The 14,725-nt window shown below is 50.8% G+C and overlaps 6 protein-coding genes across 6 annotated transcripts; 3 read left to right on the top strand and 3 right to left on the bottom strand.

Annotated features, from left to right (window-relative positions):
• Positions 1-737: 737 nt before the first annotated feature.
• Positions 738-1,528, top strand: N7473_005074 (rho GDP-dissociation inhibitor; the record flags this gene model as incomplete). Its single annotated transcript, XM_057151014.1, has 3 exons — positions 738-831; positions 960-1,328; positions 1,398-1,528. The coding sequence occupies 3 exons, from the start codon at positions 738-740 to the stop codon at positions 1,526-1,528; spliced, it is 594 nt and encodes a 197-aa protein (XP_057011124.1).
• A 422-nt stretch (positions 1,529-1,950) lies between these two features.
• On the bottom strand, positions 1,951-3,072 carry N7473_005073 (serine/threonine-protein phosphatase; the record flags this gene model as incomplete). The annotated part of the gene is made up of 3 exons (XM_057151013.1): positions 1,951-2,660; positions 2,758-2,991; positions 3,057-3,072. 3 exons carry the CDS (start codon positions 3,070-3,072, stop codon positions 1,951-1,953), a joined length of 960 nt encoding a protein of 319 aa, XP_057011123.1.
• Positions 3,073-3,785: 713 nt separating this feature from the next.
• N7473_005072 (AP-3 complex subunit beta) lies at positions 3,786-6,498 on the bottom strand (the record flags this gene model as incomplete). Its single annotated transcript, XM_057151012.1, has 3 exons — positions 6,400-6,498; positions 6,159-6,316; positions 3,786-6,089 (listed from the first exon to the last, which is right to left on the bottom strand). The coding sequence occupies exons 1-3, from the start codon at positions 6,437-6,439 to the stop codon at positions 3,786-3,788; spliced, it is 2,502 nt and encodes an 833-aa protein (XP_057011122.1). The 5' UTR covers positions 6,440-6,498.
• Positions 6,499-7,552: 1,054 nt separating this feature from the next.
• nuf2 (kinetochore-associated Ndc80 complex subunit NUF2) lies at positions 7,553-9,127 on the bottom strand (the record flags this gene model as incomplete). The annotated part of the gene is made up of 4 exons (XM_057151011.1): positions 7,553-7,666; positions 7,729-8,643; positions 8,707-8,967; positions 9,032-9,127. The coding sequence occupies 4 exons, from the start codon at positions 9,125-9,127 to the stop codon at positions 7,553-7,555; spliced, it is 1,386 nt and encodes a 461-aa protein (XP_057011121.1).
• Positions 9,128-9,384: 257 nt separating this feature from the next.
• Positions 9,385-10,506, top strand: N7473_005070 (translation initiation factor eIF2B subunit alpha; the record flags this gene model as incomplete). Its single annotated transcript, XM_057151010.1, has 2 exons — positions 9,385-9,434; positions 9,492-10,506. 2 exons carry the CDS (start codon positions 9,385-9,387, stop codon positions 10,504-10,506), a joined length of 1,065 nt encoding a protein of 354 aa, XP_057011120.1.
• A 2,995-nt stretch (positions 10,507-13,501) lies between these two features.
• On the top strand, positions 13,502-13,717 carry N7473_005069 (uncharacterized protein; the record flags this gene model as incomplete). The annotated part of the gene is made up of 1 exon (XM_057151009.1): positions 13,502-13,717. The coding sequence occupies one exon, from the start codon at positions 13,502-13,504 to the stop codon at positions 13,715-13,717; it is 216 nt and encodes a 71-aa protein (XP_057011119.1).
• Between the last annotated feature and the right edge of the window lie 1,008 nt (positions 13,718-14,725).

The raw sequence follows: 14,725 nt of genomic DNA, 5'->3' as shown, positions 1-14,725 counted from the left end.
TAGCAAATTGGCCTTCAAAATCTACACATGGAGCATTTTTGTTCTATTTGTTCTTTTGTTGATGCTTCGGATCGCTAGTTACTTCAAACTTGCGGTATGCCAGTCTCTACCTCTGGCTCTCTACGCCCCTCTCTGCACTCGAGTGGAGCCAGTGGCCACACTCCAATGGCAATGACTAAATTGGCGTCCCTAAAACTGATGTTTTGGAGCCTAGATCAGGAGCACCTACGTGTACAGCCGGAATGTTGGTGTACATTGTGGTACATCATTATGGAACCCTTGTGTATAGAGGGGCAAAACACTCGTTATCTCGCTCCTCATAGTCCATGATATACAGTCAATTCTAGTATAGAAATAAACTCGCATATCCCACCTCCTTGCATCTGCCGTACTCCATATCTGCATATCAACCGGTACATGAACGCCCCTCCATTTTCCTCCCGATTTCCACTTGCCAAGTCACGACGATCCGAATAGCCTCGCCCCTCTTTGCTCCTCCTCGCCCACCGCCTTTCCATGACCCCACCAGTGCAATCAGGAGTCAATCCTTCCTAACACTCCTTTTCTTTTCCCCTCATAGTTTGTTTTTCTTCCTCTTCATCACAGCTCTCTCCCATTCTCTTTCGCTGTCCAATTCCCATTGGTGACAGCGTATCTCCTCTCTACTCCTAACCCCCTTATCTCTCTCCGCATTCATTGTTTGGGTCCATACCCCGCCCATTCTATCAATCTCGAAAATGACCGACCACCACGATGACGATCTCGCCGCCCAGAAGACCGAGGGTTTCAAGGTTGGCGAGAAGAAGACTCTTCAGGAGTACCAGGAGCTTGGTAAGTTGTGCGCTTTTGATAGCCTAATTGCCTTGCTCGATCGGTCCCCATTCCCATTGTTGACATTTAACGGACGCTCCACGGTATACAATGGCACCCCTAACTAAGCACTTCTCCCCTCTCTCTAGACAAGGACGATGAAGCCATGAACCGCTGGAAGGCCTCGCTGGGTCTGAACACCGGTGAACCCATCGGCCAGCCCAACGACCCCAAGTGCGTCATCAAGTCTCTGGCCTTGGTCACCGAGGGCCGCCCCGACGTCGTGATCGAGCTGTCGGCCCCCGGTGCTGTGGACAGCCTCAAGGACAAGCCCTTCACCATCAAGGAGGGTGCCAAGTTCCACATCAAGGTTGTCTTCCAGGTTAACCACGATGTCCTCAGTGGCCTCAAGTACATCCAGGCCGTCAAGCGCAAGGGTATCCGTGTTAGCAAGGACCAGGAGATGCTCGGCAGCTATGCTCCCAACACCACTCACAAGCCTTCTTACACCAAGGAGTGTAAGTATACCAAATCAACCGCTTTTACCAGTTGGCGTAAGAATCTCACCCTAATTTGTTTATTTCTAGTCAACGAGGAAGAAGCTCCCTCCGGCATGCTGGCCCGCGGTCACTACAACGCCGTCTCCAAGTTCGTCGATGATGATGACCACACTCACCTGCTGTTTGAGTGGTCATTCGACATCGCCAAGGATTGGTAAATCAGGACAACTCCCATATCCATCACCCGGAATGTCAAACTGCGTTGAGTTCTTGAGCGGTCCATTGTTTTTTCCCAAGCGTGACGAATTTCCTTGACTCCAAAAGCCTGCTAGAGATGGCCCCGGCTCGGCGGGCCTTGTCTTTGATACTGCACAGTTTCTTCTCTGATCCTTAACAGGGTGTCAGGCTGGATTCTCTTCTTGTTCTATGTCTATTTTTATTTTCTGCGAATATGCTTTGTCTGATATGTAACATGTTTCATAAGATGTTTCTATTTTCAACTACGAAATAGCAGTCTTGAAAATATGTGAGCGTGCAGTCAAATCAAATTTTCTATTTCCCCCAAAACTCCTGTACGGTGCAAGAAACCCATATGTAACAAGAAAAAAAAAGGAGAAAGACCAAATAAAACCCAGGGGTATCACAAGAAATAATCAATCACTGGCTGAGAATCCCTGTTCTGCTGTGCCTGCTGCTCGCTGCGGTGAATGTCATTCTCCGGAGCAGCATCAAAGATGTTAAAGAAACGCTCCATGTTATCGCCCACCTCAAGTACACTAGCCAGATTACCACAGCGATAGCAGTAATTAGGAGCACTCCAGACCGTACTCAAACGGTCATCAAAAAGGACTTGGTAACCCTCATTACATAGCTGGTGGGCCCGGAGAATATGCGACATGTTGTTGACTTCCAAAAATTTGCGAACAACCTGCGCTCCAAAGGTATAGCCGGCGCCGCGGGGTGATAGAGAGAATTCATCCCGTTCCGGATCCGGATCAGACCAGACCAGGTCGGCCATGGGACCCTCGTGTGGGATCTCGCGGAACCGATCAATGATCTTGATCTGATCGATGGAGTGAATGGAAGGCGAGAGTCCGCCGTGTACGCAGAATATCTCGTCGTTTATCACCACGCTCAGCGTGAGATAGTCGAACATATCGGTGAAATAGTGCCATACGTTGGCATTGCCGTACTTGCGCGCACACTCGGTATAGAAGCCGTAGGACTGGGTGACACCGCGAGATTCGTGGTTACCGCGGATAAGGTGAACTCGATGCGGGTATCGAAGCTTCAAACAGACAAGGAGGGAAATAGTTTCGACACTGAAAAGACCGCGGTCGACGTAGTCTCCTATACAAGCACAACAGTTAGCACCTCTCGCCGAACACCTTTCTCTCAAACAAGACGACCCTTCTTGTCGAACGCGGCGGGGGACTCGACAACTAACCCAGGAAAAGATAATTCGTGTCAGGACAGAATCCACCAATCCGAAATATCTCCAGCAAATCGAAGAACTGGCCGTGAATGTCTCCCACAACGGTAACCGGGGCCTTGATATGAACCACATTGCTCTCCTTCATCAAGAGCTCTTTTGTTTTGGCGCAAACAGCCTCGATGACCGACTCGGCAAGCAACTCCTTGCGGTAAAGCCGTGAAATGCATTCGTCCAGGTCAATACTAGCTAGAAGAAAGTTAGACCACATAACCTCGGGTCAGTCCCGCATTGCTCCCATCTGGCACACTTACTGGGTAAACCAGGCATTGTGGCGAGAGTGCTCTAAGCACAAACCAAGAAGATCGTCAAGAACCGGGGATTCGGTCCCGGGGCCAGAAAGATTCAAGGCAAACGAATAACCGAAAACGATGCAGCAAAGACGCAGGCTGGGATCAGGCTGGTGCTCTGCTGGGCCGGAGAGAGGGGAGGCCGAGCAGAGACGAGACGGTAGGTGGTAAGGAAGGATCAACGAGAGATATATGTGTAAATATGGTGGGCAACAGGCATCATGACCACGGACCAAAATCTCCACTGCAACAATTGCGCTGGATCTGCTCTGATCAGACAAGTCGTCGACCTGTTGGCTGCCCTCCGCGCTGATCGCCTGGCGAGTTCTGCCGTATCTCACCGTATTGTTCACTCGTGACTGTCGAACACAGATAGAGCAAATTACCGCTAGACCAAAATGTGCCATAGGCAACATTCTTAGTCATACGGGCTGCTTCCTGTTCCGACAGTGACTTGGTGCCTTGCACGTGATCTGCTTCCTATTACATAGTTCGTATCAGATCTGGATAGCTCTAGATGAAGATACTAAGCAACTTGAAGGAGCATGGTCAGTTCACAAATGAATCAGATATGTGGACAATCTTTTCAAGATCTAGGTATAATATCGAGTCTAATGCATCCAACTCAACCCAATCGAGACCACTGCTATGCATTCAAGAAAACAAAAAAGCCTCCAGATCACTCGGACCAGCCTAACCAAGCAGCTGCTGAGCCTCCTTATGCACAGCTTCAGTCTCGGAATCAGTTTCCTCCTCTTCCTCATCCTCAACATCCTCATCCTCAGAGTCATCTTCCTCCGAATCCTCGTCAGAGTCCTCTTCCGAGTCGGTCTCTTCCTCTGAGTCAGTCTCGCCTTCTGTCTCGGTTTCGGAGTCGGTCTCCTCTTCCTCCTCATCGAGCCACTGGTCCAAAGTCTTCCTGCCAGACGGCCCTCCTGCTGGAGCCGCGCCATTTCTTCGCGGTGGCACGATAGTCTCGTGTTCACGGAGCGCCTTATCAAGTCGCGCGCCGGCGGTCATTGAGCTCTGGAGGGTTGTCGTCTCTGGCTTGATATCTTCCGTTCTGAGGCTAGCATCAGGCTCTTTGCCAGACTCGACCCAGTCAGGAAGGTTGGAATAGCCTCGGAGACCATGGTAGCCTGCGTCTTGACCAACGACAAGCGTGGCGGTTCCGATGAGTAGATCCTTCCGTGTCTCCGAGGGGCTTGGGGCATGCGGAACGGGTTTAGGAGCCAAGAGTAGCAGGTTAGCTAGCTGGGTAGATGACGGAGTAGCAAGAAGCGCCTTGTACAGACGAGCACGATCACGAAGGTCGTATGAAGTGTCGTAGCGGGCAAGAAGCAGGATGTAGCGCCAAAGAAGAGTGATGCGGTCTTCACTTTCTTCCTTGGCATCCTCAGGTTGCTGAGGCTCATCAAAACTCTTTTTCTCTTCCTTTTGTTCCTCGGTCCACTCGTTGTGGATTGCCTGTCCGAGGTTGGTTGCAGTCTCAGGATTCGAGGAGACAGGTTCTGATGATTCCGGAGGTGCATTTTGTAGAAGATGGTGGAGGTACACTTTGGCTCCGAGAAGGACGATCTGCTGCTTGACAACCTCGGTTTCATCTGCGAACCCCTGGATCAAGATGCGGAGCACATCAGGTGCAATATTATGTCCTGGGTCTGCACCTGCGAATTCTCCCACCAGCCAGATTATTGTGGCTCGAGCGTCGGGATTGGTCGTTGTGCCAAGATGTGTGACGAGTTTAATGACAGTCTGTTTGTGCGAGGGTGGGTCTTGTTGAATAAGGTGGCGGATCACTGTCAGAGACTCGGAAACCAGGTTACCGTCCAAACTAGAGATCTGATCGAGTAGAATACGCAGACACATATCTGCGGTAGTGGCATCGCCCTGAGCACAGCGTCCAATGGCCCGCACGCTCTCTCGAACGAGCTCCGGGTCGGTGCCTTTAGAGAAATGCTCCAGTTCACTGATGACGACACCCTTCCAGTGTTTCCCACAGTGAGGGAAAATGATAGTCAAGATCTCCAGTTTCAGACGCCAGATATGCGGTGGGTCATTTGCATGGACTAGGAAGCGGGCGATATATTTAGTAAACGGCTTAGGGTCTCTCAGAGCAACAGTCACAATGTTATAGAGAGCAATGAGTTGCATATCCTGGGGGCTTCTAAGAAGAGCCACCAGGGGACCGATGGCTGCGTTGAGATATTCGGGGGTGCCGAGGTAGAAGAAACAGCGCACGACGCTGACAATAACGGCTGAGTTGCGGTTTTGCAGAAGTAGCTTGCATGCCCGTAGAAGAAGCTCGAGGTCAGGATCAATGATCTGGACTTCGTACTCTGGGCCGTCGCCCGGGTCGATCTGGCCCTGCTCCTCATCATCGTAGAATGATTTGCTAGTGACGGCTTGTTTGACCTTTTGGGTCCGGCGGGGGAAGCATTTCCGGGAGTAGATGGTCAAAAGACGCAGCGTAGCGAGCTGGCCCCATTCATCCATATCCACAAGTTTCTTGACCAAGCTCCGGTAATGCTTATGAATCAAGTCGATTTGCTCTGGACATACTTCCAAGAACGCAGAGACCGCGGGACCCACCACGAAGTACTGGGGGTCTCCTAGAAGAGTAGAGATATATCCTGTCAACTGTGGCAGCGTGTTCGGATCCAAGCGGTAGCATTTCGGGATAGCCAACGCTGCTGCCTTCCGTACATGTGGACTCATATCACCGCATCCTCGCTTGATGGCTAGCGAGACGATCTGGCTGATGACCGGAACCCGAATTCCCGACATGGTCCGCAAAGCCATCGTTCGTACTTGTGGGTTCTGGTCCGTCAGGGATTTTTGGATCGCGTTGATGGATAGCAAAGCCAGGTCCGGCTCGGCTTCCGCATGATGGACTAGGTAAATGTAAACCAATTTTTTGACCTCGAGGTTGGCGCTGAGAGCATTCTTGACCACGGCGGAGAAGAACGTGAGAGAGGGTTCGGAGCGATACATCAACTAAAGCACCGCAAAATTATGAAGTTAGCCAGTGCATCATTATTCGAGTGTCCACGGTCACCATCATACTGAAATGACCTTCCGCATTCCATCCAGCACCTCCCGCTCATGGCGACTGTCCAGGAGCTTGTTGATATGAGGTACACTGTACGTGCGCGAGTTATAATCGATATTCGAGCTGCGATTGCTCGCGGCGGACTGGGCGGCCTCTAGGGTGAGCTCTCGAGCTATGCGCACAGTGACGTGCCACGGTCAGCTCTCCAGTTCAGTTCGGCGAGGGCCGCTTAGGGTGGTAACGAGTTAGACTGACCTGTTTCCAGCATCGAGGATATTCTGGAAATAGTCTCCATCCTGATTTCAGCCTCTGAGGGACCCAGTCCCAACAATTCGAGAATTGAGTGGGTGATGTTGGAGAAGAGAGGTGGGGGAACCCAAAGGCGGAGGAGAGCATGACCTCCGCGGCACGGTGATGGCACTAGGTCTCTCCGATCATTACCAATCTTCAAGTCACCCCATCCACACTCGCAGGGCCTCCTATGGCTGCAGATATCAGCAAGCCATGATTCCAGGCCAGAAGGGCCACTTCTGGAGATCAGTGACCCCACGTACGACCTGCAGATCCTCGCCGACCTGCCACAGAGTAAACGTCACGTCATGGGCTTGACGCGATCCATCGCTTCTTGCGGCTTGGTGACCGATCTACTTCAGCAACTCCTTGATACTGGCGCAGAAACTCGATTGATTGTCTGTGGGACCAAAACTGAGTTTCTCATACAACTATCCTGTGCTATACGGGCACGACATGCCGATCCAAATGCCTCGCCGGGTCATGATCTGCTCACCAAGACCATCGGACTATTAGCGAACTCCAGCAAAATTCAACTGGCGTTCTGTCCATCTCTGGAGAGTCTTCGGGCATATCTTGCAGTTCTCAGGCCGGACAATGCGATAATACATGGAGCCGAAACAGAAATCCGTCGAAGCAGCCCGATGCTCGTCATTCTAGACATGGTAGCCTTACATGTTACTACTACAGAGTTCTCGGCACAGGGATTATCGAGGACATTTGCTGCTTCCGTCGAGTCCGCTTCACGGGCCAAAATGGACCTGATGCTCTGTGAATGCACCAATGCTGTGGACTCTAGCAGCGCCGACTGGGGAGGCAAACTATGGGATACGCAAGTCCCTCTACTAAACGGCTCAGTTCGCATACGCGGCGAAGAAGGGAACTGGGGCGGACGCGGTGTGTCCATAAAGCAAGTTGCCCAACGCTGGTTTCAATTCGACGATCGGAGGCATGCCTGAAGGAGACATGATATAGACCGATGAGGGCAAAAAAAAACAATCCAAAACTGCAAGTGTGATGAAACTCCATGAAAAAATGAATCTGCACTGTCCGGGTATCCTGGTGCCACCGATAAAACTCCTGATCCAATATGTAAACGCCACGAAAAGCTTAGACCTCACAGCGATTTCTCCATCTCGGTGATGTAGAGCTTGATGTGGGACTCCAGCTTGAGATACTGGTCGTGGGCCGCTTGAATCTCGCTCTCAATGTTCTCTTTGAGGTCGACCATCTAGAGAAGGAGTCAGTATAGTCAATATGTAAGTTATGTCCGCCATCAAGCATAAAGCTCACCTTCTTCTCTGTCTGCTCGATTCGAATGCGTCTCCTTTCCATATCCCGTTGCTTCTCCGCACGCTCTTCTCGAAGCTGTTTCTGCACAGCTCGGAGCTCCTCCATCCGGATCTGCGCTACCTCTGCTTTTTCCTGGGCCGTCTTGCGTAGCGCTTCAAGTCGTTCCTGCCACCGTACCAATTGACGCTGCAGTAGCTTTTCTGTCTGCTCGACTTCTCGTACGGTATTCCCCTTATCGGAGATAGCATCCTTGTTGCGCGCGGCCCGAGCTTCCTCCTCCTCTTCTTTCTGTAGTTCAGTAGCAATATCTTCGAGTAGCTTGGCGCACGCCTGCACATCATTCGAGACAACCGTGAACGTATCCGAAGATGTCTGAAGAGCCCGAGCACGCCGTTCCATGGAGTCAATTTGTGCTTTCTCGCGCATCAAGTTCTCGGCCAACTCAGTCAGGGAAGATTGCAGAGTGGCGGGTGATTCGAGCACGTAGGGTCGCAGCTTTTCCGCTTCTTGCCGGCTCCTCACCGTCCTCTCGGTCTTCTCCTCCAACTGTTGCTGCCGCCGCGCCCTGTCGCCCTTGACTCGATCGAGTGTCTCGGCCACTCGCGACTGCTCGGCTCCCAATTCCCGAAGCCGGGCCTTGAGTGCATCATTCCGGGCGACTTTCTCTCGGACTTGTATCTCATTGGCCTGCTGACCCCGTCGCATCTCAGCCAATCGTTGTTCCATTTCCTGGTTCTCTCCCAAGAGTTGATCGATGCGCGCTTTGGTTTTTTCGGTCTTGTTGAAGTGCTCGTCGATCACCGGGGTTTGCGACTCGCGGAAACGGACGAAGTTGATCAGGTAAGAGAAGATTTTGACGAGTCGATCGTGAGTAGGTTTTGTGAGATCGGTGAAGGTAAAGTCGTTCACTCCGCACTTGACGAAGAGATGAACTGTTAGTTATAGGGTTGCTGTGCTGGTAAGGGATTGACCAATTACCTCTGCCAGTAATGTCCGAATGCTCATGAAGAAGCCCATGAGATTGCGCGTGTCATTGGGTATGATATCGGGGTAGTCGCCACATAGATCTTCGGCGGCTGCGTGCATCGCCGGTTCTACTGTCTCGCGCGTAATATTCATGAGCAGCTCTGCAAACCATTCGAACACCATCTGAATTTGTTGGGCGTTGGGTTTCATCAGGTCGGCCGCGGTGAAGGGGATTCCAATGTCGTTGATACATCCTGCAATCTCTTTATCGGGCTACAACAACGTCAGTAATAGCTCTGGTGACCCCCTCGGCGTCGAGTTCAAGTGCCCTACTCACCAGGCGCATCAATGCGTCATTATCGTCTTCCTTCTTGCGGGTCCGATTATGGTGCTGTTGGGAACCAGCCATGCTCATTCGATTGTTGTACGCCATAATCTCACAATACCACGGCGGTTGGTACACCTTTGAGCACCAAAAATGCTGAATAGGAGCAACGTGGCGGGGTGTCAAGGTCGAGCGTTGTTATGATTTGCGACCGGATGTTTACTTTGGAGACGAGCCGCACACCCGACCGGATTGGGTTAGCGCAACGCTGAGGGCACAAAGCAAACAGGACAAACACCACTGATGATCCAAAGAAATCGTGACTCTTTCATGACTCGACTCATTTTATAGCTCCAGGCAACACCATGGCGACGACTACAGAGAGGACGGCTGCGGCCGGATCGAAGCCATTTGAGTGAGTGTTTTAATACTTGGAGATTTTAAGACCTCGCGCTGACTGTATCACTCCTAGCATTGTTGCGACATACAATGAGCTCCTACGCTCCGACCCCGACATCACCATGCCCATCGCCGCTATTGAAGCACTGGTGCATGTCCTCACACATTCCCCTTCCTCGACAATCTCCGAAACTCTGGATCTGTTAGAAAAGTCCACCGCGCACCTGAAACAGTCGATCCCCAACCCTATTGGTCTGTCCGCGGGCACCGATCTCTTCCAGCGCTATCTGATTACCACACTACAACGGCCGGGTCAACTGGGTCCTGCCGGGGACTTCAAGGCCATTCGCACACACCTTTTGTCAAATGGTCGATTGTTCATTCGTCGTGCAAAGGAGAGCCGACAGAAGATCGCCGCTTTCGGGCGAGGATTTATTCGCGATGGCTGCACGGTACTCACTAATGGTGGTTCCAGAGCAGTAGCATCGTTACTCCAGAAAGCAGCGGACGAGGAGGGCGGTCCATCCGCGGTGCGCTTCCGGGTTATCTACGTCTTGTCCTCGATTAGCCAAAACATTGAGGAGCCATCTGGACAGCCTGAGGGTATGGAGACAGTACGTGCCCTGCGAGCCAAGGGTGTACCGGTCTCCACCATCCCAGAGTCGGCGGTAGCCTATGCCCTTGGAAAGGCTGATATGGTCATCGTTGGTGCTGAGGGTGTCGTGGAGAACGGTGGAATTGTATCCCGTATGGGCACTTACCAGATTGGTCTGCTTGCGAAGGCAATTGGAAAGCCATTCTACGTGGTGGCCGAGAGCCACAAATTCGTCCGTCTCTTCCCGCTGGGCCAGTATGACCTGCCTATTGAGCAGCATGTCGTCGATTTCAAGTCTGCAGATGATATTGCCGAGGACAAGAAAAAGAAACAGCACTCTTCTGGTGATGCCAGTGGCAACAAGCCGATCGAGCTCCCACTCTCCGATTCGGTGGATTTCACACCACCACACTTGATCTCGGCTCTGATTACTGACAGCGGTGTCTTGACTCCCAGCGCTGTCAGCGAGGAGCTGATCAAGATTTGGTTCTAGAAAAGAAAAAGTTCTGTCTGTTTGGACCATTGGCTCCAACGAAGTCGCATTCACCCTTGCCTATTTGCAGGGTATGCTGTTTGAATCTTGTTTGCGTTTCTAGCTTTTTAGGCTCGCAGCTTTCACGAAGTTGATGAAATGATGGAAATCACCCCTTGGGTATCCATTCTCAGGCTCAGCCTCAGGCTTATGCTCGTATTGAATGGATCCCGCCCAACGTGCTCGGAGGGACGCTGTTCTGATCCACGCCTACCAGGGTCAATACACGTCCTGGGAATTCCTGCCTAGGCGTGGTTGAGCTGATATTGTTATCTATCGCTCAAATCAAACCACCTGCTGGGAAAATCGGAAGGAAGTTTTACTCCTGGCCTGTCAGTTTACACAATTAGATCTCGAAACGATGTCGAACGGCTAGCCTATTCTCTAGCCCTATTGATAGACCCAATTCAAACAATGGAAATGAGAACAACCTGTCGCTGTGATTTTGTAGACTTGGCTCGACTCGACATAGCATGGAAACCTTGGCTTACCGCGATCATCCCTTCGGTCCGTCCTTTGTGGTGTCAGTATCTTGTCCTTGGACTTATCCTTCTAACAATCTTTCCTTTAGAAATTTCCTTAGTCCTGGTAACATCCTACAGCTAGATATACCAGCGAAAAGAGTCGCGCTGGCATATATACGAGAGTGGTAGCAGAGCACTCTACCTGATAGCAGTGCTTTCGAAGGCGCTGCGCTGTCATTTTTCATTTCATATGTAGGCACATGGTGTGTATCACAATGTTTATCATTCGTGGCAAGTCATCAAAGAGAATAGTGGGAATTGTACCAAACAGCAACCTTTTCAAATCCAAAATCTCAAACCCAACACACCACTCCAGAGATCCAATTTGCGTAGAGTATAGAAATGCCTTTCTTGGGTATCATAAAAGAAAATCGTCATAGCTCATAAGTGAAAGGTCCCAGCCATGTCAAGAAGGCACACAAGTGTTGGGATGGGGTGAATCGATCTCCACGAAGACCAAGGTTCTTACTTGGAATTCCCAAGCATCTGGTCTGGCTCAATATAGCGCTCGCCCACCAGACCCAGGACGGGCCCCCGGAATCCTATCACGGCAAAAACCGGTTCGCGGCGAGAGGGTACCATTTCTCCGTTTGCAGTGTCGCAAAAGCGTAGAGAAGTAGGTATCCGAGGGCCACGAAAATCCACAGTGCGGCCATATCCAATCCAATAAGTCCCACTTTTTGAGGGTTGAGGTAGCAGTCAGTGTGCGGAATGTCGGTGTAGAAACAGCCCTGTTGTGGGGGAAATCGATAGTGGAGTGGAGGAGGTATATACTGGAATTTAAAGCGATGGGTGGAACAGGAAAAGGCCAGGGAACGACCAGAGTTCACAATGAACTCGAGCTGGAAATTCCCGTACTTTGGATCTTCGAATTTTGTAGGACAGTACTAGACTGTCAGCGGTTGGAGTGCATTTGAGTGTAATGGCATGCGAGAGAAAAAAAAAATTCCGATGCGTTCCACGCGACAGGATTCTATCCGGGGGTTTAAAAGTCAACCAGACTGAACATGTCGAGGCCCAAGTTACAGGTCTAAGGGACCTTCATCTCCGAAATGTTCCACCCAATAGAGAAGATAAAATAATACGCTGGGTGTCCTGCCCAGCCATTGCGCGCTCTTCCGGAGTCATGCGGGGGTTTCGGAGTGCTGACTTCTCTCCGTCCTGTGCTGGTTCTGCTACCCTAATCGGGCCTCCGTCTGTCTCCTCTAGGGTATAGGTTAGAAAGTCTGCTCTAGGGGCGATCATTGTTTGGACGGGCTTGAACTAAGCGATGCGCCAAAGGCCGTTTCGACTGGGGTATAGATCGTCCCCCGCAGTCGGTCGCGTGAGGTGGGATCAATGCGGGCAAGGATAATTGGAACCTCCTTCAACTAGAATTCGGAGTATTGTCAATTTGAAACGGAGCCGGAAGTAGATGGAGAGGGTTTTCCTACTTGTTCGAGGGTAGAAGAAGGCTTAATTTGCCTAAATGTTCACGATTTCTCTTCATGACTCTATCATGATTAGGGACTCTCGGTCAGATGTAGTTCTCGCCTGTTTTGTATGACGAGGTCTACCTAAACAGGTGTTAATATTTACTTCTCTAACCTTGTCTTTCGAGAATCGTCAACACCCATACGAACGCTGGTAGCGATTGGATTCTCTGAATGTCTAGGTCTCTAGGCCAAGAAAGTACCAGGAATCATAACTTGTCGTACTCAACCTCAGAATATACACCGCTATCATTCCCAATAGCCAATCACTTTGACGAATAGAAGATAATATAGGCGACCAACAAGGATCATCCAGGAGCAAGTAATCCTCGGTCCGACGAGAGAAAGACAAACTATGTATTGATCTTCAAGATCTGTACTATCTAGTTCCTGCTGCCAGAGTATCTTGTACGATCTCCACGGTCCATAGCTGGAAGACCAGGATCCCACTGACAATTACTGAAGCACCTGACCAAACCGGACCCATGATCTCAAGCAGCCGCAGGCCTCCGAGAGAATAAAAAGATGGAAACCAGCAAGACGAAGACTCCAACCAGACTGGACGAAACACCCTCGTCATGAGCCCCACCACTTCAACCCCGCTCCCCGGTTCCTGATCCAACATCTCCGAGAACGAGAACCACGGAAAGAGAGAAGAGTAACATAGCAGCAATCTACTACTGACAAAATCTGATCTACCGACATATACTACAAAGACGACCAGCTAGTTAGTCTATCCTAACTCTACCTCAACGGAACTACATCAATCCCTACCCATTCACCAGACCCTATAAACCCAACCATTTCCAAAGCATCAATACATCCACCGTGCAGCAGTACACATCCATCCTATCTGTACTGTACACGCTGTCCATTTATATACCGCATTATTCTCAAAAGGAACAAACTAAAGGTATCCAAGACATCCTCCCCGCTCTGCGCCCTCACCTCGCCAGCATCATGTCTGCCCAACCACTCACCACGTCGACCCTCCCCCGCTCCAACTCACCGACCGCCCTCCATACAACCCCCGAGCAAGCCGTGCATTCCTTCGAGCCCGAACCCCAAGTCCGCCGGTCGTGGTCGCTGAAGAGGCTACTCAGTGGGCGCGGGAGCCCCCGATATCGAGTGTTGGAGCGGGAGCCGAATCGGTTGAGGAAACGTGTTGCTGCGTGAGTGATGGTTGTGCAGGTGTGGGAAATGGGGTTGGGATAAATGGATGGGTATAAATTTGAATGGGATGATGTCGGCTGGACTTGACGTGGATTGATTGCGGTAATGGCACATGTGGAAGTACAGGGTGTGTGCCATTTTATACCTCCTGCTGGATGGTCTGATATATCTTCGCTGGGAAGAAGATATGTGGACACTAAGATCTACAACCCGATTATACTCTGCGGGCGCGATATACTTCAATAGTCACTGGCATGTGGCGACGATGAACGACTGATTGAATTTGGGAAATGGAAATGGGTGGTCGGTCTATCTTGCGTTTATTTCTCTTTTTGCGGGGTGGTTGGTTTACTCGGTGGTTCCAGTGGACAGGATTGCATACTGTATGGCGTTTATATTTAGAAGACTGTCTTCGAGGCGGGGTGATTATGGTGACGAGCATCTGTCATATTTCGTTTTCGTTATCTCTCTCCAATCTACATCTGCACTTTATACCTCTCACTCTCTTCATCCTTCATCCTACCGAGAAACACATCAAATTGTCATGACCGCCGAGTCTTGGCCCTCGACCTATCCTACAAGCTCGGCAGTCCACATGTACATATCCAACTATCGTGGCAAGTGCCCTATGGCTTAAATTCCACAATCCCTGTCCACTAAGCCATGATTCGCGATCTGGAAAACGGGTATATGCATTGGGTATGTCGATCAGAAGCGTCCCCGTTTGTCCACGTCTACTGTACATACTGTACTCTGCAGTCTAGGTCCGGAGTACGGCCACGGCCGAAATCCTTCCCCCCTCCCCGCGCTATGATAAGATAGCTTAATTGGATAGCTTAAATGGGTTAACGGTCGGTTGTTCTCAGCGCTATTGACGCCAGAGTTTTGAATGGGTTAGACTGTTAGGCGGCGGGTGCTTTCGGGTACTTCGGCACGGACTTGGACTTGGGGTACTTCAGTACAGTAATGTAGGGTCTTGTACTAACCAAGTACAAAATACTACTGCACGTC

This window comes from Penicillium subrubescens (assembly GCF_028828155.1).
Source record: "Penicillium subrubescens strain IBT 31985 chromosome Unknown utg000003l_segment0_segment0, whole genome shotgun sequence".
In the NCBI taxonomy this organism is placed as follows: domain Eukaryota; kingdom Fungi; phylum Ascomycota; class Eurotiomycetes; order Eurotiales; family Aspergillaceae; genus Penicillium; species Penicillium subrubescens.
Note: the sequence above shows the minus strand (reverse complement) of the source record. Positions and strands in the feature narration are given on the sequence as shown.